Consider the following 27,809-nt stretch of genomic DNA (forward strand, 5'->3'; position numbering starts at 1 on the left):
AAAGCTTGCAAACTCCCTGCCTGCAGTGACAGGATGAATCTGACAGCATTTATTGATTTCTGTCTGGTGCTAACACTGTTTGATCTGATAACTCTAGTCAGAGGCAAAAACGTGGACCCCAGTCAGGGAGACAGAAGGCATTTGTGTGCTGAGAACAAAAGTGTTTGTGCTTCAGTTGCTTTCTTCACTTTTCAAATTCTCCTTATATGCTCAAGAAGTTTTAGAAAAACAGCAAAAGTGAGCGTGCTTGTCAGGCTGGTTTTTCCAAGTTGTCACAACTTTGAGGCTGCATTGTAACTGTTAGGCAGATAATTTATGGGTGCCTTCCTGCCTTCCAGTATCACAGCAAAGTCTTTTGGACACTTTTTTTTTTTTTTTTTTTTTTTTTGCTAAGCCAAAATAAAATGTGACTATTCTCTTAAAAAAACAAAAAAACAACAAACAATGAGTACAAAGGATCGTTCTAACTCATGTGCTAAGTAGATGATTACTACATAAACAGTCTCTGTAATCACCCTAAGATGAGCAACCTGATCTAGTGGAGGGCGTCCCTGCCCTTGGCAGGGTGGGGTGGAACTAGATGACCCTTGGGGTCCCTTCCAATCCTGACAATTCTGTGATTCATTTTAAAAGCCAGGTTAGAAAAATACCTAAAATATCTCCTCAGATTAGCATTTTCAAGTGCAAGCTGCCTTTCTTTAATAGGATACCTAGAACAAGGGTCACGTAGAACACATTTAAAAACTAGAATATTTCAATCCATGGAGTAAGTTCTATAAATTCCTCTACTGCTCCATGGCGTTGATCATATAACATCTTCTTTTAAACACAAATTCTACTAATTGGTTTTCCACTTCTTTACAGAATGCTTTTAGGACTAACAAAACATCTAATACATAATAGTTAGCATTAATTGAATTAAAGGCAGGTGTAAAAAAAAAAAAAGTAATTTTAAGAAGTTAACAGAATTTTGTCATTTTTTTAGGCTCTATTTTAAGAACAAACTGCTGACATAAAACCCAAAGGCTTAATAAAATTAATGTTTTCGTTCAAAAAGATTCCATATTTAACACCAAACGTTAATGCTGGATTGGTGGGTCTAGAAATATTTGCCTGTCCTTCAAATCTCAGTCCAAGAGAAGCCAGTGAGGCTCAACTCCTTTCAAACCAGTTGCAGAAATGGTGACCTCTGCTGGCAACCACCCTCTCAGGAAAAGAACTTCAAAGAGCATTCAGAAAGTGACTATAAACTAAAATATTTATTCGATCCACCGATACACTTAGACATGTAAGATAAACACCTCTAAACTTGCCTCAGGGTAAAGGAAGTGAGAGGTACATGTAACAATGCTTCTACAACTGCATTTCTTTCACAGTAAGAAGGAAATTCTCCCTGTGCTGAATGTGACTTGGTCACAGAGGCCAATGTCTCTAAGAGCATGTCTGCAACAGAAGTGCCTCCCACTCTGGGATAGATGGCCCGTGGGATGCATGTGGCTTGTTCTGACACAATGGCCTTTGTGCAGCTCTGCTGAATTCATTAAGTATTGGCACATGTGTGCATTTCCACCAAAAATTATGTGGCTGAGCAACGGAGAATCATTTTTGCTGATGCCAAGAGATCGTAGTATCTGTTAATTTATGTGTGCTCTTATCTGCTCAGTTCCACTAATAAGAAAGCTGTGTAGCTTGGTGGAAAAAAAAAAATCTCAGGCTTTTGATATAAACTTTTACTGTCCTCACATCCTGCTCAGTTCATCGTTCACATCTCAGAAAAAAAATAAAGTAGAACAATAAAAGGTGCAGGACGGTGAAAGGCCTGGAACATTTTCCATATTTAGAGAAACTACACAGGATTACAGTTTCTAAGTCTGGAAAAGAGATGGCTGAGGAGGGGTATCAGGAAGACATCTATAGTCATAATTGCCCTTACCATGCTTCAAAGGGAATGACTGTTGTCTCCTAGTTAAGAATCGAGGAGTAGGAACTAGAACCAGCAGGTGACAAGTTCATGGCAAACAGAAGAAAGTGGTTCCTCTCTCTCTGCACAATTAACTATGGAACTCCTTTCCACAGGATATTGTAGTTTGAAGAGTCTCAGAAAGTAATCAGACACGCTACCTGTGGGTCAGGGAGTCCGTGAGTCAAAAATGAGTGCTGAGTGGAAGAGTACACCAAGGAGATGATCATCATATGGTTGTCTTATTTGTACACTGCTCCCCAAACATTGTTAGCAACTGCAGGAGACAGAATATTGACCTGGATGAACATCCCAACCTTCTCCTCGGTGTTTTAGCTTGTCAAATACTTGCCCTATCCTGGCAAGAGAAAAGGTGACTGTGTGCTATTTGCTATGTGGTGCTCGTTCACTGCTGAGAGAATGGTGAGTCTAGGAAAACAAACAGGGAAAGGTGGCAGTCTTTAGTCTGACTTTTGTTCAGGAGTTTGTTGTAGGCATGTGTTCATGTAAGCTTTCATAGCTGAGATTTACAGCTCTTCAAGCAAATCAACTATGACTGAAATACTGGAGAAAGGCCTAGAAAAGTACCTGGGTCAGTATACCACAAATGGGAAAATGCAACTCGATCTCCTAACTTTGATGCTTGATAATTTGTGGAGCTGGCATGTTATGTAAAACACTGGCAATAAACTTTTCACTTTGAGAGCTGCATCACCCTGCAAAACTCAGGGTCAGGAGCATAATGCAGACAGTGCAACCTGAATGCCAAGAATTGCCAGCATATTCCAAGGCTGAAAGGTGGAGATGCACAATGTCAGTGCAACTTTGCCAACCAGTTCCCAAGTGCAGCTACCTGCATTTATCAGTCTCTAGCATGCATACAGAAGCACTGCAATTCTACAGAGCATCCTGTGTGGGAAAAGTGGGGTTTTGGGGCCACAAATTTTGCTTCTCTGAGATTACTTTAAGTACTTCAAAATGAGTTACAATGTACTGAAACATTAACACCTGCCACTTGTAAACACAGAAGGGATGAAATCCAATTGAATGGCTACACAAATGAGGACATAAGATGCTGACTGCAGTGGCAGAGAGTTGGGAAGTCACTAAGCATACAGAGAATTGGTTACAGCAATTCACAAGTCAGCACATCTCTAAATACATTAGCTCCAAGCGAAGCACACTCAAGTAGACCACACTGCACAGTTGCTTTCATGTGTTCAGAGGAATGAGAAAGATACACTGCTTGACTAGCTTCAGGCATAATGTCTGGGTGACTATATTCATGTGAAAGACATTTAGATCACACCATTACTGTACAGCAGGAGAAAATACATAAAGCACTGCTCAGTATTTTGAGCCCATATACAGCTAGTAAGAAGAAACTTAGTGTATGCCTGTAGAAACCAAGCCCTGTATACAGGTATTATCTAAATCCAGAATTAAAATGGTTGTATGAGGTAGTATGAAATATCCTGCTTCTGATATTTCAGAAGCCAGGCTTCTGAAGCATCATTTTGAATTTCCTGTGCCATTGTTCAATGAATGAAACACCTTCAACTTTTCCATATCTTGAAGGCAAGTTTTTTTTCCCAGTAAAGAGCCTTTCTTTTTTACCCCCTTGGCTTTTTCATTATGGTATAGTAGTTGACACTACCAGATGACTCAAATCAAAATCTATCAGACTCACACTCTCTGTGGCTGAGATCAATTTTATCACATGAATGTGACTTCCACATCTCATAGTGGCATTGCCTGGAAGAAAATGTGAGATGAGCAAAAATCCAGAGGAATTGCCTAGTCTGGACTTTACAACTCAAAACCCTAAGACAGTTTTGATAGTACCCATAAATATTTTCTGAACACAGCTCTGATTGCTGTCAGAAATCCTACCTGCAGTAACCAGAGCACCTGATGTAGTTCAAGAATATTTTTTGCACAGGGGTTTTCTGAAAAGGAACATCAAACACAGACTGTTAAACTGATCTTTAAAAAAATCTTTGCCTGATTTAAGTTCCTGGCTCCAAAATTTAATTTCCTGTTCCTGTAGGGTCCATAATAATGTGCTAATAAAACATCAGGTTCTGCTCCCATTGACTTGTTACATATCAAACTGCCACTGATTTGAGTGGAAAGAAGATTCAAGTACAAATAAAGAAAAAAAATATTCAAACAGACAATTTCTTTGCTCCTTCCAGGAATAAAATGAATGAATAACTGATAAAATGAATCTGCTTCTTGCACCCAAGCTTGGTTGTTTGTTTTGAACTGCCATTATTTGTGGGAAACGCTGATGTGTTGAACAGCATGGAACAACAACAACAAAAAAAATCATTTAGCCCAGTTGTTGTCAACTGCTCAGAAAAAGAATAAAAGATTATACTTTCTGACAGCTCTGACCTATAATGAGTACATTATTCCAGTACAAATACTGCTGGGAAGAAGATTATTTGCTAAGTATGGCTTTGCAAGTCTTAAAACTCCTATGTTGATTTTTTCCTATCCCAAACTGGTTCATATTTTTCCCTTTGCATTGTATAGATGTAGAGGTGACACAGATATTTTTTTTTTTATGGTCTGGTTCACTGATTTACTTTGTTTTAAATTTGTTCTTCACACCATCATATGTCCCATTGATGAAGGATGATTTCCATGTGGCAACAGCCTGTATTTGTTATTGTTTTGACACCTACAAAGTTTTCCATGTGAGAAGCCACCCATCCTTTCTCTCAGTAGTCAGTTTGGAGGTTTTAGTTTTAGGGGGTTCTTCTTTGCTTTTACTTTCCAGCTGGCTGCAGTTCATTGTCACCAGCTTTGGTATTTTCTCTATCATATATTGCCTTTGAGCAAGAGTTTGGGCTAAGTGCTTCCATCACCTATTAAAAAACTATATCCTTTCACAGGCTAAATGCTTTCCTCACTATCTGGCTGGGGACTAGGCCAAACTCTTCAGCTCTCTCCACTGCCATAGTTTTGGACTTGAGCAAAACAGCAGAAGTCCAAAATGCTTAAAATCATTGGCAGACTCAGAAGGCTCAGGTGCTTGGTGTCTCTTTCAGTACAAAAGCCAAGTGCATCAAAAGGAACCATCTGGTGACATGATCAATAACAACAAAAAGCAGCTGTTCACATCCCATGTAGTTAGACTGCAAAACTCTTAGTCACAAGGTATTTTTGCTGCTAAAATGGCAAATGGATTCAAGGAAAAGCTAGACAGGTACATGGAAGGGAAATAAAGTGAACATTTCAAACACCACTCTGGCTCATCCATCCACTGCACAAGGACAAGGGAGTGGTTGGAAGAGTACCACTGTATGCTTATCTTGCCGTTAGGCACTTGCCTCTCTGTCAGAGAGAGCAGCAACAAGATGAAGCCTTTCATCTGATCCAGTACAGTCATTCTTACGTTTTTATAGTATGTTAAAAGGTTTCTCTGCAGTGGGGAACAAGTTGATTATTCTTTCTTCTCATTACAGTGTTAGCAATTTTACTCATTTCCCTCAGCAAAACTGTTCACACTCACTGCACTTCTTAAGTGGAAGGAAAAAGTATCACAAACTGTGTCAAGAGAAATAAGTACCAAGAAGAAAAAACTACCTCTTTATCCTGTTTTAACTCTTTTTACAGTGGGTACAGCATGAAGCTAGTTATTTGCAATTACCTAACATTCATTCAAGGTTGTTTAACGCTCACTTCTACCCATAATAAAGATGCCAGTCCTGTATATAAGGCTAGTAGTATTCTTTGCTCACCTGTGGATGACATTCCTCTATATTTCTACCAAATACTGGCTGTTTCATACCCTGTTGTTTGCCAAGCAATCCATAATGCTTTATGAAAAGAATTGTACTCAGTTGTGCCCAGCACCTGTGTGGCTCATATTTTACTTCTAGAAGTGTCAAGCCACAGGCACTAGTGCTTTTCCATTCAAAACCCCTTCCCATTGCCCTCCTTGTTATTGGTGTTTCTTATCAACACTATAAACATTAAAAATCTATGGGTTTGTTCCAAATCCTCCCTCCCTCAGTCATTCTTGCCAAACCTTCCTGTCAACATTTTCTAAGGCACACGCTGTAAACAGAAAGAGTGCAAAGGTTCACTGCTCAGCTTCACATTCCAGGACATTTTATATATGCCAAAAGTGTGAGTTCTGGCTTTGCCAAAGCATGCAGAATCACATGCATTAGATCTAGAGACTTCTGATCCATCAGCTCTCCCTAGATGTGCTTTCTTGTACTGTAAACTGCCTTTGGGAAACAGACTAACATTGTGAAGGGCTGCACTAAAGACCATTTTTTCCCTCTCTGTGTTTTCAGAGGGAGAAGCATGTGGCCCTTTCATTTCTCCCACTCCTCCTTTTCTATTTGAAAGCAAGGAAATGAGAAAACTATTTAATGAACTGCAGAATTTCTTACCTTTATTCAATATTTCAAATTTTAAAAAGAATTCAAGCAATGTGACTTCAGCCTTCAGCACTTGACCCATGATCCTGCCATCACTTCAAAGTGAAAGCAAATACTTTCTAAGGAAATAACACATTTTCCATTTCACATTAAAAAAAAAATTAATCTTTCTAAAAGCTACTAACAACTTGTTCTATTTCCTTGAGGCCATGTAAGTTATCTGTCTCAGGAACAAGGCAGCACTGCAGCATCATTCAGAAATAAGCATGTGAGAGAGGGCAAGTGCCAGGCTCCAGTCTGTTAATCTGTACATCACACTGTGACCTAATGCAAATCTATAAAATGGAAAGAAAGTTCTTCTAGGTGGAGGGAGCCCTAGTGAAAAATCTTCAAATCATTGCAAAGAACAATGTAAGTTTTTAGTAAGTCATTAACTGCTTGACTTGAGAATATCCCTACTTTTTATTTAATCTAAAACTTGTGGGTAATATTTTGAAACCTTGACTGAACTCAGACACTCAGTCATGATTCTGGTTTGGCATTTCCCTGTGCAGGCCAATCCATAGGGAATGCCTTTCATACCAACATTGAAGTAAGCAGGATGACTCAGCTAATTAATCAGATTTCTTTTTTCTTACTAAGAAGAAAGTAGTTGGCTTCCCCAGCTGCTGAAGTGATCATTGTCAAGCTCATGTTGTAACTCTCAGAGTTTTGGTCACCGCTGACTCACATTCTAAGAGAAGGGAAGCAGCTTGGACCCTGCCATCTGTTCCACAGCTACATGACTGATGAACTCAAAAGAGCAATCCTGCACCCAGTCTTTTCTGTTCATTTTGGGGGAGAAATGTTTCCAGTCTTGTTGCTTTCTGATCAAGATTTGTCCCTAACTTGGAATCAACCATAAGCCCAGGGTTTATAGATTCTGACAGTAGCATCAATTACTACCTAGAGAAGGAGCCACTGAAACCAGAGTGCTTGAGTTTTGCTAAATGAACCTCCTTAGCCAGAGCGTAGCACAGGATCTGCAGATGAGCCATGTCTCTAATTTCCAATAAAAAATCTGCTGAATTTATTAACCTAGTTAACGGAAGGGGATAAAAAGGATGTTTGCAAAAATCTTAAGCAAGCATGGAGCTTTTTTTCCCCCCTTCCATTAGGAGGTAAATCTGAAGAGAAACTCAGCCAGTGTGTGAGTGAAGTATATGATCACAGTCATGAACTGCCTACAATGTAAAGGGACCTAATGACAAAATTAAACTTCAATTAAAGGCACAATGATTCTAGACAGACAAAAAAGGCTTTCCCAGCTTCCCACTAAGTAGGCCTCCAAGTATAGAAAGGTTGACAGCTATGGGGAACAGTTTAGAAAGTTAATGACAGTAAAAATGGGATTCACTAGAGACTATAATTCAAATTCCAGTAAGCACTGCCAGAGGCCTGACATGAAGAAAGAAGTACTATTTCAGGCAGGCTGCAAAGCCAACAGAAAGATAAGTATCTGTCAGAATCAGCTACAGATGAGATTGTTATTGATCCCTGAGTGTCACAAGAATTTGGAAGGGCTAAAGGGAAATTAAAACAAACAAACAAACAAACAAAACCCACAGCTGTGGATTTGTAAATTTAAAATACATTTCCCTGCATTTCAGCTATACCTTTTCCAATAGCTGTGTGCAATGTAACTCAATGTTACAAGACAGAAGAGGTATTTATTTCAGCTTAATCTCTGTCAAGCTTAGTCTTGCATGAAAACTAGGGGCAAGGAAGCAGTTTTGTTGCTGTAGCTAGCATTGCTGTTCCTAGCCTCTGAGCCATTGATTTTCATGTTTAGACTGTGTTGCTGTGGATTTTGTTTCTGCCTTATCCATGTCTAACCCTATTAACAAGATTAAGACTTTGCTCACAGTCTTCTAATTAAAATGCTGTAATTCTGGGAAGAGATTCAAAGTCTTCTTTTAGCAGGGTAATCAGTGTGTCTGTGAGTTCAAGTTATCATTAACATCAGTTTGCACAAAGATAGCATTCTTCCATGCAGGCTGTAACTCTTTATCCATACTGGTTTGAGTAACACATTTCATTTTGTGGTACTGGTATCAACAGCATCTGCATACCATAGCTGCAGTGCTGCCTCAAACTGATGAGTTTACAGGTTTGGGAATTGTCATCCTTCTCAGTAGTTTAAACAACTGAAAGCTCCTCACACCTTGTCATTCTAGGAACATATGTGCACTTGTCTGCAACATTTTTCCCTTATTAAACCAGAAGCAGCATGATCTGAACTTCAAGTTGTATTGCACTAAGCAGCTGTATACTTCAAACATTATTTACAAGTTATTATTTCTATAGCTTCTCATTCTTATACCCACAGTTACCATTCCACAACTTTCAGAAGCACCTCCTCCCACTCTGACTCCTTCTCCCTCGTATCTTCTATAAGCTATATGAGACTAAAAGAAGTTTTTGTTTAATCAGTCTCTGCAAGATTGTTTAATGAATGTAGAGAACACTTGCTAAAGTACTTTAGCCATCCCAGATCCAAGAGTTTACACGTTCAATCTACTGATTGTTCTCACCATGAAAATGGAAAAGGTTCATACTTAATCTAATAAAAGACAGCAAGGAAAATAATACCCTGGTAAACACAGTAACAGAAGTGTTCTAAGTCTGGCCTACCTCTATTAGAATTCCCACTTTTCAAACTCTGCATGCCAGGGAAGTCAGCAAACCCACAGAAAGTTGAAGCATAAACAGCATAAAGACAGGCAACAACATCAGTGATTAGCATAGCTCTGCAATTTAGGCCTCCACATTTATTCTCTTAGAACATGGCCAAAGAGAGTTCTAGGATAAGTGGCAGAAACATGCAAAGGCACAATTAAAAGAGAAGAGATGCATTCTGCTCATTATCATTTTGACTGTAGCAAAAAATGCATTCAGCAATCAAACAATGCCACGAAACTGAAATTGAACATGGAAGAACCCTGCAGCTGTCCTAACACACGTGGTGCCCAAGGCAGGTTTATAGAACTGTTGAGGCTTACAGGTTAGTCCAGCTCCCTTTTTCTTGTTAAGCAGAGGTTGCTGAGGCCTGAACTTCATTTAAACTTCTTTCCACTTTGTTGTTTGCTTAAAGGACTCCAATGTAGAAGGATCAGATCTTTTCTTTACAAACACTTCACTGTTTAATTGTCCTTCAGCACAGAATAACTGTGTGACCAGGAGAAGTGTTCAAAGACACAGGCATTTGTTTCAGAGACAGTTAGAGACTCCCAGCAAAGGAGATCTTGCACTCTGTATCATCATTCACTCCTCTGCATATTACACTGTTCATTACTCAAGCTTTATGTGAGGTAAGGATGTTGCAGAGTGGTCAGGCTCCAGACACAGACAAATCCCTTCCTACATTTAAATTTCACCTAAAATTCCATTTCACCTTAAATATCTGTGTGGGTAAAAAAAAAAACCCAAACCCTCATATCTTAAAACATTCCCAGCAGCTGCCTCCCATCAAGCTCTGACATCACACAAAGACAACAGAAAACTCCTACTCACCCACTGCTCACGGGGTCTGTGCCCAGGAGCCCACACCATACAGCTAGAACGTGGACTCATTTCAAACTATCTTTGCTCTCTGGGGGCATCAGTCAGATCTTTTGTGCAGCAGCTGCCTGTCAGGGTCTCAACTAAAGCAGTGGATTCTCGGAACACAGGAATGAAGCAACCTCCTAAATCCAGCCACTGTGCTTACTTATTCAGTAGAAGGAAATGCAGTTTGAATTAGTTTTTCTGAACATACTTTTTGTTGCTAATGTATGGAATCCACTATATTTTGTTGCTACCTTTCTTTATTGTTGCCAGCAGTTGTCTAGCATTGCAACAGTGTGAGTCACTGTGCAATGGGTTAACACAGTAATGAGTAAATATTTTCCACAGAAGATGAAACCCAACATGCTTAAGGCTTGAGGTCCAACGTGCACTGCAGCAAAGATTGGGCAGGGCAGTAACTCTGAGGCAGCTGGTCTCAATGAAAGGAGAAGGCAGGGAGACTTACAAATAAAGGAGAGGACACAGGCAGAGAGCATGTAGAGCAGACAGCACTTAGAGCTAGAAAAGGAATTTAAAGAAAAAAAAAAAAAAAAGAGTATGTCAGGACACAGGCATGACCAGGGGCTGGACTGAGTTCCAGAGAATGTGAGATTTTCCCAGCAGGAATATATTGCATAGTCCTTGAGTGTGCTGCCCTGCAAATCATTATTGGATCAGCACAGCTGCTGCACAGAGAAGCTGTGCTGTTTAGACAGGGGATGGCCCTGATGGAATGATTTGGTGCAAGTGCATAAGGCATGTTTGCTGCTGTACCACTTAGTCACAGTAGCAGTGACAGGATGGACTTAAGTGATGGAAATCCCATCCTCCTATTGCTTTTCAGTCCATTAAATCCATAGAGAAAGGTGCAAAAAAGGATTATGATAAAGAGAGAATGAGCTGATACTGACATGGATTACAAACATTGACAAAAACACACTTGTTTTTCCACTACTTGAGGCACACATGCACACAAACACAAGGAACAAATAAGGGCAATGAGGCAAATAAAAGAGTGCCAAGAAATAGGATCTGTATGCCAATCATCCTGAACATAGATTGGGTTTGCAATGGTTACTTTGCTGCAAATTAACCAAAGTGAACTTCTAGGCTAAAAATAGCTCAGAACAGAAAACATAAAGGAAACGAAAATGTAGGTATGGAGTGGTTTGCATAACGTCAACACACTTACACAGAAACCATACTTTAATCCTAAGTACCAAGTACAAACACATGAAGTATGAAAGCACACAGGCAAAATTTCCAGCAGCAGCAGCAGAAGTCACAAAACTGCTGTCTCTTCACAGAAAATTATTTAGCATCATTGTCTTCTAGCACCTCAGAAGCAAAGACAAAATCCTATTTGCTTGTTTCCTTTTTCTGATCATGGCTAGATGAGCCAAGGTATTAGAAAAAATGGTTTAAAGGTCTAAGCAAAACTAAGATCCTTGTGTTTTTCTTGGTAAACTACCCTAGATGCCAGGAGACTCTTTCTCCTGTAAGAACTACTTGTGCTTCCGGAGAACATGACAAGAGTTACACAAATGATACTGAAATCGGAAAACTCTTTCAGTGCCTCTCTGATTTACTTTGTTTTATTTGGCGGTGTTTCCAGATTTTTTTTCTGGTCAGCTCTACTCTGGAACCTCTTCTTAGTAAGGAGATTTTACCCTCTCATTTCAACGTCGCACCGCATTTAAAAGGGGCTCGGTATGCAGAGAAAGAAAATCCTTTTTTTCTACCTCTGTAGTACAAAACTTTCAGGTTTTAAGCCACCAGAACACTAAAAATCCTTTACATTTGGAAGTTTTTCTTTCACCCAACTAAACTATTTGCTTAGTTTAGATGGCAACCCCATCATATCTCACATTGCTGTAGAGGAGTGCTTAGGAATTACAGGATCCCAGGATGTTAGGGGTTGGAAGGGACCTCCAGAGATCATCAAGTCCAACCCCTCTGCCAGAGCAGGAGCAGAGAATCTAGCACAGGTCACACAGAAATGCATCCAGATGGGTCCTGAAAGTCTCCAGAGAAGGAGACTTCTAAGGAAATTGTTCTGAACACCAATTACATGGGAAAGGAAGGCAGAATATGGGAATCTCTGAGCATCAGCACATCCTCAGAACAAGCTCATGCTCATGCAATGAGAAGACATAGAAGTACCTGCCCAAATCTTTGCATGTTGCCTCATGTATAGCAGGACACAGTTAACTGCTCTCCATATTTTATGTCCAGTCATCATCTAGAAATTATACTCTTCTCAAATTTACAGGATACATCAAAGAATAGAGAAGTTAAGCTGCTAAGGAACAGCAGTCCAATTGCTTAGGTTTTTTTATGCATTCCATTAACTTGGGGCATGCTGATTTAAAGAAAAATATTAACATCCTAAGTTAATTAAATGTATTTATTTCTACACCTTATGTGGACTTCTAACAAAATGAGCTAAATGCAGTTACAATAAGGTAGGCACAGAATGAATGTGACTGCCATGGGGTCAATACCCATTTTCAACTGCAATGAAACCAAGGAATCAATTTTTTAAAGCTCTCACTTGAGTTTTCTTGTCACAATTTCCATATGGTGATATTTACAATATGGAGAGGTAGGTGCTGGTCTCTTCTCACAGGTATTTAGTGGTAGAACAAGAGGAAACAGCCCCAAGCTGCACCAGGGGAGGTTTAGGCTAGACATTAGGAAAATATTTTCACTGAAAAAGTGGTCAGGGATTGGGACAGGCTGCCCAGGGAGGTGGTTGAGTCACCATCCCTGGAGGTGTTTAAAGGTCGTTTAGATGTGGTGCTCAGCAGTATGGTTTAGTGGTGAACTCGGTAGAGTAGCATTAATGGTTGGACCTGATGATCAAAAGGGTCTTTTCCAACCTCAATGAGCCTGTGGTTGTCATGTAAAGTAAATCATTCACAATGAAGCAAATTGAATTCTGTAGGTCTCATGAAAGTAAAATCGATTTAGAAACAGGAAAGAGTATCCTAGAAATTAGGGGGTTGTTGTGTTTGCTTTTTAAAAAAATATAAAAAAAAAAAACAGGCAAGGGAGAAAAGAAACATTGCTACTGCTTGGCAAGAATCCTGTGTTATTCTTCAGGTTTTTCACTTGCTACAGAGCTAACTTCTACTGATAGACCACAAGCTAGTGGCAAGGCCCATCTGATTAAGTGCTTTTAAAATGACTTGCTATTTTTGGATGGAAAATCCTGCATATGCAAAGTAGATTTCTTGTTTCAGTTATGGATGGTTTTCTACTATTTCAGAAATCTCTGAATGATCACAAGAGCATCTCCCTTTTGTAAGGTGGCAGTTTTACTTTACAATCTTTTGTCTATGTTATTATGATTTTTTTTTAAATGGAGATTAAAAAAAAGAATCGCAGAATCACAGAATGTTAGGGGCTGGAAGGGACCTTGAAAGATCATCTAGTCCAACCCCCCTGCCAGAGCAGGATACATCTAACACATCATTTTGAACTGCTTCAGCTACACAATTTTTTATCAAGTGCAGCCAGATTCACTAGATTTCACTAGGACTCACATTTTCAATTTCTCTCAACTCAAGACTTCTCTGTTGCATCCTTCCTGTGTTTTCACTTGCCAAGCACAGACACACTTCCACCTCCCTTTTGTATTTTCAGAATGACTGTCCCATTAAAATATCATTGAGGCTTTCAAAGCAGTTATAAACACCCTGGAAGATTTCTAGAAGATAAAGTTCCTTTTTTTGACATAAAGAATGAACAGAGCAGGAAAGCAGACATCAAGCATGAAAAGTCATGTAAATCTTGGCCATAATTTCTCTTTGTACTTACATAATGTTCTTTCCCAAATTCAAGATCTAGAAAAACATTACAGATGATGGAATCTATCTTTGGGAATTTGATCATAATATACCAGTTCATTTGGAGTTTCCAGCTCATTTTTGGAGTCACTACGTTTAATGCATTACACTAAAACACAACACAAAGCATATCCAGTTGCTAAAAAACTCATTTGTTTGAAATTTCTGTGCAGAGTATAAAAGGTGAAAAGGATAATAAAAATGAAAATGATGAGCTTGAATAAAAAATAAATGCTAGAATTGCTGTCAGGATTCAGATGGTTCTTATTAATCAAGTTTTGGACAAGAATCAAGACTTATATTCCCTTCTGAATAGCTGGAATAAGATCAGTAGTTGGATAAGTTTCTTGGCCCTTAAAGATAATCTATTTTTCTGCCTTAACTACTTTTGGCTGCAAGATGGGATACAAACATTGTAGTCTGATTGCCTTCATACTTTTTTTTCCCCCCAGATGAATTCCAGTTGGATTTTTGTAGTTTCATAAAGTCTGAAATTCCAATACTTACATTTCTGATAATTTTACATTTGAAACCTTAGGACCAAATATAGCAAAGTAGACACTTGCAGAACCAGTTCAAGATGCATTTAGGAGAGATGTGGATGAGAAGGGCATGCCATGCATCCACCCTCATGCAGTTCTTTTGGACTCCTCCTTTCAAGCAGTAACTAGGGAACAAGTCCACCTCTTGTGTTTGGACAGCAGCTGAAGGTAAGCAGCAATCTTCCGTGCAGCCTGGTAGATGTGTAGGATGGAGGCATCTGTTTCCACAGACCTCAAAGGCATCCAGCTTCATATGGCTGGGATGGATTTATCCCATTTATGCTACAGTAGTTTTCCTGTCAGTACCCCAGATCTTTAGTCACTCCTTTGTGCCAATATGAATTAGGATTTATGGAACTCTGGAGTCCTACAAAATGTGTATAAAGTCTGAAGTCTGTATTGAAAGTTCCAAAGCAATCATCATATGTCCATCATTAATTGTAGGGTTTGCTTTATAGGTGATAACACAGGGATGATAAACAAATGTGGTATGCTCAGATATCTTGTTTCTAACCAGCATTTTTATTTCTAGCTTACTTAATTTTACCACTGAGGCCATGAACTTGAGGAGATTCAGACTAACATGCTCCTTCTAAGGCTGCTTTCTGTCATTTATTTTCAGAGAGATTTCTCACTAGTTTGGATAAGTGGCCATTAACTCATTTTTCCTTCACTGTATTTAAAGGGATTTTTATCCTGACAGAGACAAATTATCTTTTCTTTAGTGACTGTCAGTTTGTTATCTTTAAACAGAACTAAATTTTCTCTCCTGTCAGAGTGGCTCTGTGCATTTAACACTACATAGATCTGCATCCCACTGCAAATTTTTACTGGTATGGTCATCATGACCTGAAAATCATGTGTTGTTGTCCAAAGGATTTTAGAAGGATGAGATTTTACAACATTTTGATGACTGCTGATAACTCTGAATCCCCATAAGTGCACTCTACATGTTAACATTATCACAATGTCAAACATTATGTTCTTTGAAGTGGAAGTCTCAATTATGTTTTACAACTGGGGAGTTAAAATTGAGCCTTTTAAAGTTGAGCTCTGTCTGTCCTCTGTCACCTACTGCAAGAAACACTAAATGTTTCTGCAGCCTGGATCTCTCCCATCAGGTAGCTTCACTTGGCACAGGTTCTGAGGGAATGGATGGTCAGTGAAGGTGATGGCCAGCAGACTTGTGTTCCTCTCTTGGGGCTCCTCTGCAGAGGCACTATTAGCAATTGAAATATCTATGTACTGGTTCAGAAGGACAGAACTGATACAATTAGACCTCTCCAAATAAGCCATTCTCATTGCTTATGCCCCAGTAAACATACAATAAATCCTAGGAAAGGTTTTCTAAAGCCTTATTCATTTCTGATCTGGTGAATCCCCAGCCTGCAAGCAAAGACTCATAGTGCTACTTTCCCTCAGGTACCCAAAATGACAGATGCATCACAGGCTCTCAAGCATTCTTGTTATTAACCTTGCCTAGACTAAACTTGAGTCACAAATTCAGAGGCAGGCATTTGTTGCACATCCTGTGCTGCTGCTGATAAGGTGACATGATGCATTCTAATTGCTGCAGGGCAGTTTTTTTCTCAGTCATCAAAACTCTCCCTAGAAATACTCAAAGGAACATTTGAGTACTGGAGGCATTTGGAAAAAAAGGAAGTGTATGAGACACAGGTAGCTTCCAGCTGGCTCTTTTAGCATACAGAGGGCTCTTATTTACAGGATGAGTCACTGTAGATGTAATAGAGGAATGAAATCTTAAGTCCATCAGAAATTCCTGTTTTCCTGTTCATCAGTTAAGAACAAGGGAAAGCTGAAATGCAATGTGTGTGACACTGCTCTTACTCATAATGACTTAAGGATTCCCTTCAAGGCCTCTCAGGTTTCAGAACTTCTTTCCCTGAATTGCCACTGCTAAATTTTAATTCACATACCAGATCTAATGTTTCAGTAAAGAAGATGTGCCAGTAGACACCATCACTTTAACAGCAACCTCAGCAGCAATTGCCTCCCTCCTTTCTCTCTCACAACCAGAGATAAAGCTAATACACTACTCATTGCTTATTTTGGTGTCCTCCAAAATCCCATCTGCTGCATACACAGGCAAGCATACCCATCATTCTGCAGGGAAAACATCTCCTTTTTAATTTGTAATGTGTAGTAGCCTCATCTAAATCACAGGCAATTTAAAACTCAAAGCTTTACCTGTTTAAGTGAGCTGTGATTGAAAATTATCACTCTCATTTGTCTCATGAGAATGTGTATTAAATTCTGCCATAGTGCAACCTGACTATTGATGAGTGAATCTCTTTTTTTTTTAGCTTAGAGTATTTGGGGGACAATCATACAAACACAAGAAAAGGATAAATCATCTCTGCAGAACATTAAGAGGTGCTGTAGGGATTTGCCCTAAAGGAGAAGCTGTGATTTGATAGTAGGAGTCCTTCACTCTATTAGTGCAGTATTTGTAAATTAAACCTTAGAGGTTATCACTATTAAAGTGCTGGCTGGCTGTCAGCTGGCCCAGCAGGGAAGCTTTACATACTCTTGTGGCTAAAATCTCTGTTGTTTTTTGGTCATGACAAAACACTTGGTTTCATCTGACCATGATTGTTCTAGGGGTACCTTGATGAATAAAAGAACAGCATTCTTTTTGATCCTGGAAAAGCCCTGTATGACTGGGTTCTAAGTACTGTTTCTAGTTGAAACGAAGCAGTACAGTGAGACCACAACCTCTGGGGGAAACTGAATTACTAGAAGTCATTGTTTCCTCTCAGATTAAATGTATCTTAACTGCACGACACTGGCAGCAAAGCAGAAAGTAGCTGTTCCTCTTCATAGGGCTGGAGCACCTGTCCTAAGAGGACAGACTGAGAGAGCTGGGGTTGTTCAGTCTGGAGAAGAGAAGGCTCCAAGGAGACCTGATTGTGACTTTCCAGTACATGAAGGGGACCTACAAGAAAGCTGGGGAGGGACTTTCAGGCTGTCAGGTAGTGATAGGACTGGGGGGAATGGAATAAAAATAGGTATGGGTAGATTCTGATTGGGTGTTAGGAAGAAATTCTTCCCCATGAGGGTGGTGAGACACTGGCACAGGTTGCCCAGGGAGGTGGTGGAAGCCTCATCCCTGGAGGTTCTTAAGGCCAAGCTGGATGTGGCTGTGAGCAACCTGCTCTGGTGTGAGGTGTCCCTGCCCATGGCAGGGGGGCTGGAACTGGATGAGCCTTGAGGTCCCTTCCAACCCTGACAATTCTATTATTCTACAGGTATAAGAGAAGACAGAACTGTTCTTAATCTCAAGGATGATTCTTCTCAGTGTGATCTGAACGCCCTGGGACTGATGGATACTAGGAAGTTCTTATAAGCTCCAGAGTAAATTTCCATGGTGGAAAGCTGTCCCTTGGTCATGATATTACAGTCAAATGTAACCAGAAATAAGAAATGTTAGAAGCTCATGGACTTTTTGAAATGTAATTAGAGGGTTTTCAAGTAGCACCTTTTCCTCTGTCTCCCCCAGCCTTTCCTGGTGAGTCAATGAAAAGACAAAAATCGATCCACTTCAAACACAAATGTAAAAATATCCCTGAAATGTAGCAAAAGATGGTGTTGATGTTTTGCCAGTTACCATCAAATATATATAATATCATTCTCTGAAGACAGCTAATTTCAGAACACATAACTGGAAAGGATTCTCCTGAGCTGGTTATGTTTAGTCACTTCTGTTTAAAATACCCCCCCAAAAAGCTATTTTAAACATTTGGATTCATAGAATCATAGAATTAGAGAATCACAGAGAATCACTGAATGGCTTAAGTTGGAATGGACCTCAGAGATCATCTACTCCAACCTCCCAACCATGGGCAGGAACACCTCTCAACTAGACTCCGCTTCTCAAGGCATCATCCAACATGGCCTTGAACACCCCCAGGGAGGATGCATCCACAACCTCCCTGGGCAACCTGTCCCAGAGTCTCACTACCCTCATACTGAAAAACTTCATCTTAGTATCCACTCTAACCCTGCTCTCCCTCAGCTTCAAACCATTCCCCCTTGTCCTATTGCTGGACACCCTTACAAAAAGTCCCTCTGCAGCCTTCTTGTAGGATTCCTTCAGGTACTTGAAGGAAGCTCTAAGGCCCCCTGGAGTCTTCTCTTCTCCAGGCTGACCACCCCCAGCTCCCTCAGCCTGTCCTCACAGCAGAGGTGCTCCAGCCCTTGGATCATCCTTGTGGCCTCCTCTTGACCTGCTCCAAGAGCTCTGACATAAGAAACACAATCCAACCTGAAATATGGCTAAACTAATACTTCTTTAATCTCCTGCAACTGTAGGTAGAGAGAAATAGTTTCTAGATGTAGTCTTCAGCATCATTTGAATAACACTGCATGATTTACTGGATTCTGCCACAACCAGGAATACGGGAAGAAGATAGGAAAAGAACTTTTAAAAAAAAAAAAGCCCTGCTGAAAATAAACTCTTTTGTGGTTAAAAACCAGCCAGTTTGAACTGAAGCAGTGTTTTCTTAGGATGGCAGAACAGTTGGAAAAGCTGTTGGATTATTTTTGGCAGTGGCCGGCATATTACAGCTCTGTCATTACTGTTACTAAACTGTCAAGAGTCCACTGAAAGGTACATTCTTGTAAAAATACAGCACACTCGGTCTGGTGGCGTGAAGCTTTGGATTTCAGAACTCTGACTGACCTTTCTGACACATTCCTATCACTGCAACTAGCTTCATGCCTAAATATTTCAGCCAGAGAGGTAGAGTAGAACATAAGCCATGACCTACAGACAGCAGCAGATCCAGAGAAAGGCCAAGCCATTGCAGAAGCACTGCACTGCACAACACGATGTAACGAGCACGTAGCAGACTGATTCCTACGCTCTGTACCGCTTGAAAAAGTTACATTTTAAAGAATTCAATAGCTTGTATTTGGGTCCTGGTAAGAGCCAAACCCACTGGCTAAAGTAACTGGCAGGCAGCTCTCCTGCAGACAGACAATGTGCAGGTACAAAGTGAATGCAGTTCATGCTCGGGCACTAGCAGCAAATGTGTTCTCCTTAGCAAACGTGCTTGACTCTCCACGCTGAATCCAGCTGAGTCTTTTGCAGTACCTCACACAATCCTCACTTACCTTATTAAATGGAAGAGATAAGCTAAACATTTAAGATTGATAGAATACTATTTCTATCACTTTCAACAGCACTCATCAACTTACTATGAGAAATGTACTCCGTGAAGGAGTTGCCAGCATGCTGGATTTAAGAACTGAACTGAAGGGTTTCCTTTGGTCTGGGGTCTGTATGACTACTCACAGTGAAGCAATTAGGGCTGGAGTTATTTCTGCCTTTACAGTAGCCAGAGGACAAGCCTCTAAGTATGTGCCTTCACAGGTCTGCATGTTTTGGAACTTCAGTTGCTTTCAAGTAGCAGCCACAACCAGGTAACTCTGACAACAAACTGCAATCTGTGATTCTCCTTCTGATTATCTACTGAAGTGACCAGGAGATTTCCCTGCTGTTGTAGCCCACTGCTTTCCTCTTCTTCACTAGGCTTCAGCAGCTACACTTACTTTCTGGCCAATTTCTCCTAGAAAAGAGTATCCCAGAGGAATAGTTCATCTGAACCCACTCTGAATCCCATACCAAAAAAAAAAAAAACCTTAAAGTTTAAAGTCTTTCTCCTGTGAAAGGTCTTCATAGCCTCTCCTAGGACAGGAATATTCAGGTATGTCTCTGGCCCTCCCCTGATTCCTGTCTGAACACCAGTGAAAAAATGAAACCTGCCTTGAACAGAAAGAGGTAACTCCTATGTTCACATCACCAGTGTTAGTTTACCAAAAGTCTTAAGAGACTGAATCAGATAAGGACACACTTGGTTCACCTCCTAAAACGTCATCCCAAGCTTGTGGACAAGTTTCATTTCATACAGCACACAATGTTTCTGGCTTTTTATTTTTTCTCCTAAAATTGTAGACATCTTGTGCTGAGGCTGACCAGTTTGCTAGCTTTTAGCACACAGCATCTTTCTGCAAAAGCAGAACAGCCCAGGCAGCTTTTAGCTCAAACAGTGATAGGGGAGAGGGGGAGGCTAGACCTACCCTGTAGGAAGCTGGCATTTCATGTGGAATAGTAAAATCACTGACAATGTTGTCCTGTGTGTGGAAAAAAACTCCAAGGAGGAACAGAAGGTACTTCCCACTGGCTGTTCAGAAGATGCAGTAGCACACAGGTTGGCAACCTTTTCTTCAGGGTCTCTAAAGGACTTCCAGTGTTTGCAGCATTGCAAGGCAAGAAAGCATGGGGCACAAACTGCATAGCTAAGACTTGTGGACAGCAGAGTTGTGGCTAGGACATGTCCTGCAGGTACTATAAATGTCTTTGGGTTTCAGTGTTTCAGTACCAACAATAGGAGTACTGTGACAGAAAAAAGACAGAGGGCAGGTAATGGTGCTCTTCAGACCAACCTGGACAACCAAGCAGAGCAGCTGCTTAGTTTTACATCACCTGCATTTATTTGCTGGAACACCACTTGTGGTGCCTTGTAACCAGTCTTGCTTCCCAGACAAAGATGATGTGGGTGGTCTGAGCCCACATCTGTCTACCTCTACTGTGTAAACTGAGCTCAGATCGTGGCATCAGCAGGTACTGCTTCACTGTGCTGCATCACTTCTGGTTTTGGTGAGCCTGGAAGGTGTCTGAGAGGGATGGGAGCAAGTGGATTGTTGGTAAAGGTGCTGCATAAAGGTAGCTCTGTACACTGTGCAAATGTGCTGCTCTTTAAAGTTGAAAACTGCACTTTAAACAACCTCTGCACTGTAACAGTGAAAAAGACACAGTTTGGAGAGCCAAGCAAGTGGATTTGTCCCTCTGCTCCAGATAACAAGTGCAGCATGGTACTGAGAACACTTCTTTGCTGGCTAATTACTGAAATAAGTACTTCTGCTTCCAGTGGAACACAGAATAAGCAACTCCCAGACTCAGCTCCGCAGTCAGACTGGCCTGATGGCACGCTGCAGCCAACCCCAGCTCAGCATCTGGATGAAATAAAGACCTTGTTTTTTATGCAGTACGCTCAGAGGTAAGCACAACACACACACACACACACACACACGCACACGCACAGAGTCTTCTCGGAACAGACTGAGATTGTCACAAAGTAGCCTGAACAGAAAACCAGAAGTGTTTAAATGCTGCTTGACTAAAGTACAAGTTGGGAGGAGAATTGTCATTGTGAACTTAAAAAAAAAATAATAATAATAATTGGTTTGTCTTCTAAAGAATGAAGCCAGTAGGGTTGCATTTAACACTCATTTGCTAGAAAACCTTAGTTCTTTGACTTATGAAGCAGGTTGCCTCACTGATCCCTGCTAGTTAGCTATTGTCAGGCTAAAATGGGAGTTTCCACTTATTCTGCCTTCCTTTATTCTGTCTCCAGTCATTGTATCTTTTGTGGGGAATGTTTGCTTTTAATGAGAGATGCTGCATTTAGATGTCACAGTTCTCATTAAACATCCTCTGGGTCAGTATAGGTTTTGTACTTTTGACATTGAAATGCCTGGGATAACCTTTGTGGCCAATGTTACAAACAGATACCCATGTACTACCAGGACTAGAATTGGCAGCTGTGCATCTTCCTGGAAGTTCAGGTGGCTACACTTGGCATGCACTGTGAACACTTCTAGAAAGCAGTACTAATGGGGGTTTTACCAGAAGGAGAGAAAAAACAAGGCAAGTTTAAGGAAAAAAAGGCAAGGTGAGATGGCTCTGATTTTGTGGTATTGGCCTTAAAGCAATAATGCAGCATAAGGAACACAGAGAAGAGAGACAAATGTAGCTGCATTTTAGAGCAGTGACTCTTGTGCAGTACAAAAGCAGACCCAGCTCTTTGCTGACATTGCAATGTCTCTTTTCTATAGAAGGAAATAATAAAAAAAGGGTTTATGTATAAACACAATAGGTTGAGGCTGCTATTGGCATGTCTAAATTGTGCCTGGATTTTGTTCTGCAAACCTTTTCCATTAACATTTCTGTCAGGAAAGCTAAGATGTAATGAACCATCTGATTTTAATTTTGTTGTAAAATAAGGGGTTACTCTCTAAATCGTGCATAGCCAAGCTATTGAGCTACACCCAGCTCTGTTTCCTTATACAGATGATGATGACTGCTCAAACACGAGCAGCATGTGGGAAAGCAGCAACCCTCAGCCTTGTTTTAAGCAAATTAAAGCAATGTTGGAAGAGTAAGGATTTTCTTTGTGAGAGAGATCTGACCCTCCTCATCATCGTTTTATCCCAAGTTCTTCCACCCAGCTGTTGCACAGAAAGCTGCTCATGTGGCTTTCGGCATTTCTCTTCTTTTTTCCCCCCTTGACTGTAGCATCTTGGTCCTCTCCAGTCACTACCTTCACTTGGCATCTCCTAATGATTCCTTAAATGTTTCTCCAGCCATGCACAAACACTGCTGTTTATTTCATTTCCACTCTTGCCTGAGATAAGCCTATCCACACAACACCTTAACGGGCATCTTGGGGTCCTGCATTTGCTACAAGATTGTGCTCTGGAAAAGCTAAGGCTCTGGTTGAGTGCTTTAGTGCTGCTTAGGATTCTAGTCTGAGAAAGCTACAGAAAAATTGAAAGGGGTAACTTCAACAATAATTGACCCACACCCAGAAAAAACATTGAGACATGCTGGGAAATCACAGTAAAGTGCAGAGCCTGATCCCTCTTTCACAAAACCCTGTTTGTCCAGTCCATGTGCGGCTGCTGCTGGCTGGACACAGCCTCATTCAGGGCCAGCTGAGACATGTCAGGCAAAACAAGGCAGAGACAGGGGAGGAGCCTCCCTTGGTAGGGCTTTTGCTGTTTATACCCTGCCTCTGCTTATTAAGTCTTCACAGAGGAAATACAATGTCTGCCCTTAACTGCAATTTCAGATCACTTTTGAATGTCTCTTATTCCCGGGATGCCTGCTGCTGATTTGTTAACCAAACATGTGGATGAATTAGTCAGCACATGGTAGTTACCTAACAAGGTCCCACTGCTGCGGGTCTTCTAGCTAAAGTTTCTTCTTAGCAAAGTTTCCAACACTTATCTTACACTTTTCCGCATCCAAATAGATTTGCATATTCTCCAGATCAAAGGATGACTGGCACTGGATCTGCTGTGCAGTGGCATTTGTGGAGCTTCTTGTTCAAGGCAGCCTGAATAAAGGAAGGATTTTCCCTGTACATAACTCCTACTACTATTGCCACAACAGTTTTACTTACACTATACTTAAGATGCCAACCCAGAAGCAGCCTGTCACCCTCAGTGCTCCCATATTTGTCCTAACAGGCAGCTTGGACACAGAAAAATCCCATCTGCCCCTTGTGATATGTGATGTCTGAGCTCTTCTGGGAAGGAGCCTGGGCTTTATCTGCCCAAAATCAGCAATGTGGTGTGTCCAGAAAGAGCAGATGGGATACATGGAGGCTGCTGGAGGCTGCTGAGCCAGTCAGAGTGGTGGGGCCCAGTGCATGGCAGATGAGCATGGCTGTTGAGTGCGTGATAATGGCACAAATCACTGGGGCTCCCTCCCTTCCACAAGTACTGGCTTGGTGGTCTCCACCCTAGCCCCAGGAACACTTCTGCTGACAAATTAACTGAATGAACAGTTATTTTAGCTAGGGGACTGTTTCTGCTCTCTCTGCTCCAGGGTATTTGCAGCCAAGAGATCAGCCCTGGCCAGAAAGGTTGCTGCAAAATTCACTGGAGATTTTACTCCTGGGAACATGCTGTCACCATATGGTCTCCACATTAATAACACCACAGAAGTGCTTCATAAACAGTGTTCTAATAACAAATACCAGAGGAATTAATAATAATCTAGCTATTATTTTCTAATGTTCTCGCTTTATTAAGAACACTGATGCTGTCTGAACGAGCCCTTCCGGAAGAAAAACATCTGGCACCCAGACGAATACCTGATGAAATCTGTATGATCCTGGTATCTTATAAATTTATTGTCAGTAATGGCATCCGTTTGTGCCAGCATGGCTTCCAGTAACTTTGCATTTCTCTTTTGTTCTAGGTGCATAGCGTAATGTCCATGCTCTACTACACTCTGATCATAGCTTTTCTGATCGGCACACAGGCAGCTCCAAAGTCAGAGGACAATGCTCCACTGGAGTATCCTGCAGAACACTCCCTGCTCGATAGCCACCCAAGTAACAGACACCACATTCCCAAGGCAGCTCCAGAGTCATCCCACAGCCACTCGACTTGGACGATAGGTGGAAGAGAAACTGTAAATATCACCATGGACCCAAAATATTTCAAGAAGAGGCGTTTCCGCTCTCCTCGGGTGCTGCTCAGCACGCAGCCCCCACCAGTGGCAGGGCAAGGACAGCACATGGGATTCCTCAGCAGTGCAGGTTCTCTCAACAGGACTGCCAGGACCAAGAGGACTGCGCATCCCATCTTACACCGGGGAGAGTTCTCGGTGTGTGACAGCGTCAGCATGTGGGTTGGGGACAAAACCACAGCCACTGACATTAAAGGCAAAGAGGTGACAGTGCTGGGAGAGGTCAACATTAACAACAACGTTTTTAAGCAGTACTTTTTTGAGACCAAGTGCAGGGACCCTAAGCCAGTGTCCAGTGGGTGCCGGGGGATCGATGCGAAGCACTGGAACTCTTACTGCACCACGACTCACACCTTTGTCAAAGCACTGACGATGGAGGGCAAGCAAGCAGCCTGGAGGTTCATTCGAATTGACACAGCCTGTGTCTGTGTGCTCAGCAGGAAGACAGGGAGACCCTGAGATGGATCTAAACCCCATGACAACATCCTCCTACCCCCCTACCTCAGTCTGTAAATTATTTTAAGTTATAAAGGACTGCATGGTATATTTATAGTTTATACAGTACAGAAAAAACCAACCAAACAAACAACAAACTCATTATTTATTAAACTCTTTTGGAAACCTTTTGTGTTTTGCAATTTATTTACCAGCAGAACCCTTCAAAAGATGTTCACCTTAGTCTCATTCAGCCCTACAACTCTGAAACATTCACTGAACAATCTTTGCTCACCATTCCACAACAAGAAAACATTTTTGATAGTTTTCACACATAGTCCTCTCTTCCACAACAAAAGAATTTTCCTCCAAAAATCTGCCAGTTGACTCTGAAAAATCTCGTAGGTTTATTTTAAATTGAAAAGTTTGGTCCAACTACCAGAGCCAGAAAAAGACCTTTCAAAACTTGTTTCCAGTTTAACTAATGTTATCCATAAATTATTTGTCTTTTATAATGAACCCCCTTAAGTGAACTCCTGGTAGGAATACCAGTTATTCATCTTGCTCAAGACATTTCTTGCCTGTTCATAACAAAACTCTCCAAAGGGAGGGTGGAGTTAAAAGGACACTTCTATGCACTCCCACTTGAGCTTGATCCCACTGCCAACTGCAGAATCTGAAACTCCAATCTTAGAGCTATAAAGCCAAGCCTGTAACTTCACTTTTAAGGCTATACATAATCTCTCTCCCTACACATGTTACACATCAATGTAACCAATGATCTAGTGAGAAGTGGTGAAGTATTTAATGAAATTAAGGAAAATGGGGAGGTTTATGATTATAAAATAAGAATTAGCTGGAAAAGTGTAGGGAATTCTTACCATATTTCAATATTTGTATTAACTGTGTGCTCAAGTGTCAAGTTAAGTCTTCATCTCTGAGCTACACAAACCCAATCTGTAAGATTCCCCCTGCAGCACTAAAACTTCATTCTGTTTGCAGGTGTCAGCTTCTTTACTTCTTTTGAAACAAATGCTACACACTGTTTGCTGGATTCTCTTCTGACTGTTTAAGAAGTCTACCAAGTTTTCATTAGTTATAGAAGCTTGACAACCAACTGCTTCCCTAGATGAAGTGCCTTCATTTCTTCTTAGTTTTACTTATAAATATGACAACTGAAAACAACTATGGCTAAGGAACAGAGATTTATTGAAGAATTGCATTGTCACTATTAAAACAATCTGAAATTCACCTTTTTAGATTCTGAAGAAAATCAAGATCTTATGTTTAAAAAGCAAATCAGCCCAGACTTGGTTTCACCTTTAGCCAAATGCCAGAGGCGTAACACCAGTGATTTCACTGCTGCTCATCTGCTCTGACTAAGGAGTGCAAGTTAAATTGCACCTGGAGGGAGACAGATCATTCTCAAGAAAGATGAAAGTGGTGTGAACCATACACTTAATATGGGACTCATCCTCTGCTCACTGCTGTTATTGCTGTTTTGGTTTGGTGGTGGTGCTTGTGAGGGGGCATGCAGAGGATGACACACTGCTAGCAGAGTTGATGCCAAAAGCCTGGAAGGCCAGGAAGCACGTTCTCATTCCTAGACCTGCACTCAGGTTATACTTCATTTGGCCTTGCTTTAATCACTTTTACTGTAATACAGGCAGAAAATTTGGACTTTGACAGAGAAAGAGTCAGGTTCCATAACAGTCATGCTCCTCCTATATGCTTACTTTCATCCTGTACATGACAGTGCTGCTTCACAATCTAATCCCTTATTTAAATATGTGATTCAGGAGCAACACTCTAGAAGCCACTTCCTGGCCATCTTTTCTTTAGTAAACAACATTTTTTATCAGAGCAATTGCAATCACTGCCAGGGAACTTACTTGTAGGGCTTGGAATCACTGTGCACTGTACTTTCATTTTTCTCTGTCTGTATTCTAGAGGAATTTTTTGCTTTAGAAAAGTCAGCTGCTATATGCCTACAAAGAAACTATTCTGATATGCTGTCTCTGGTATTATACAATAGTCACTGGACCTGATATGCAATCTTGAATTCCAGCACTTGGTCTGTATAATCACAGAAGATGGTACAGTGACACTTCAGCAGCATACTGCAATCAATTTGCTTAAGTGCAAAGCATCTAGCAAAACTAAGGAACACTGAACGTTGCAGCTCCAATTGGAGCAGAATATGGAATTAGCACTATCCATTAGTTTGATATATAAAGAAAACTGTCCAGCAGAACAGCTGGGCACAGGAAGCAGGGTTGAAACTACGAAAATACAAGACAGAATTACTCAACTTCCAATCTGGCCAGGAGACACTGGTTTTAGACAGTAACAGGGAATCATGACAAGACCAACGTCTTGTTAGAAAAATGAGTGTTCCTTTGGTTTGGTTTGTGTAAAGAGCAAAACAGCTCCATAATGGATTTAAAGAAATGGTGACACTAGCTGCACAAGCTTAATGCTGTGCTTTCCTCAGTCCAATGAGGCAACTGCTTCTGTTATTTCCAGGATTCAAATAAGGTAAGGCTAACATGCAGCACCAAGCATGTCAACAGCAGGTAAAAAGGGACTTCACAGGTAGAGGACTTTGCTTGAGCACTCCTAGTTTTTCCAGGATCACATTCTCTGACCAAAGTATTACCTCTTTCCTATGAGCACAGTTCTAGAGCA

General features: G+C 40.9%; 1 protein-coding gene across 1 annotated transcript; it reads left to right on the forward strand.

The window, feature by feature from the left end:
- The first annotated feature begins 24,419 nt into the window (after positions 1-24,419).
- NGF (nerve growth factor) lies at positions 24,420-25,145 on the forward strand. Its single transcript, XM_054395886.1, has one exon. The coding sequence runs from the start codon at positions 24,426-24,428 to the stop codon at positions 25,143-25,145; it is 720 nt and encodes a 239-aa protein (XP_054251861.1). The 5' UTR covers positions 24,420-24,425.
- Positions 25,146-27,809: the final 2,664 nt, after the last annotated feature.

Source organism: Indicator indicator, chromosome 35 (genome assembly GCF_027791375.1).
Source record: "Indicator indicator isolate 239-I01 chromosome 35, UM_Iind_1.1, whole genome shotgun sequence".
Classification (NCBI taxonomy): domain Eukaryota; kingdom Metazoa; phylum Chordata; class Aves; order Piciformes; family Indicatoridae; genus Indicator; species Indicator indicator.

What these genes read in the sequence shown, in the direction of transcription:
- NGF (XM_054395886.1), top strand. Translation starts at nt 24,426, where the DNA reads ATGTCCATGCTCTACTACACTCTGATCATAGCTTTTCTGATCGGCACA.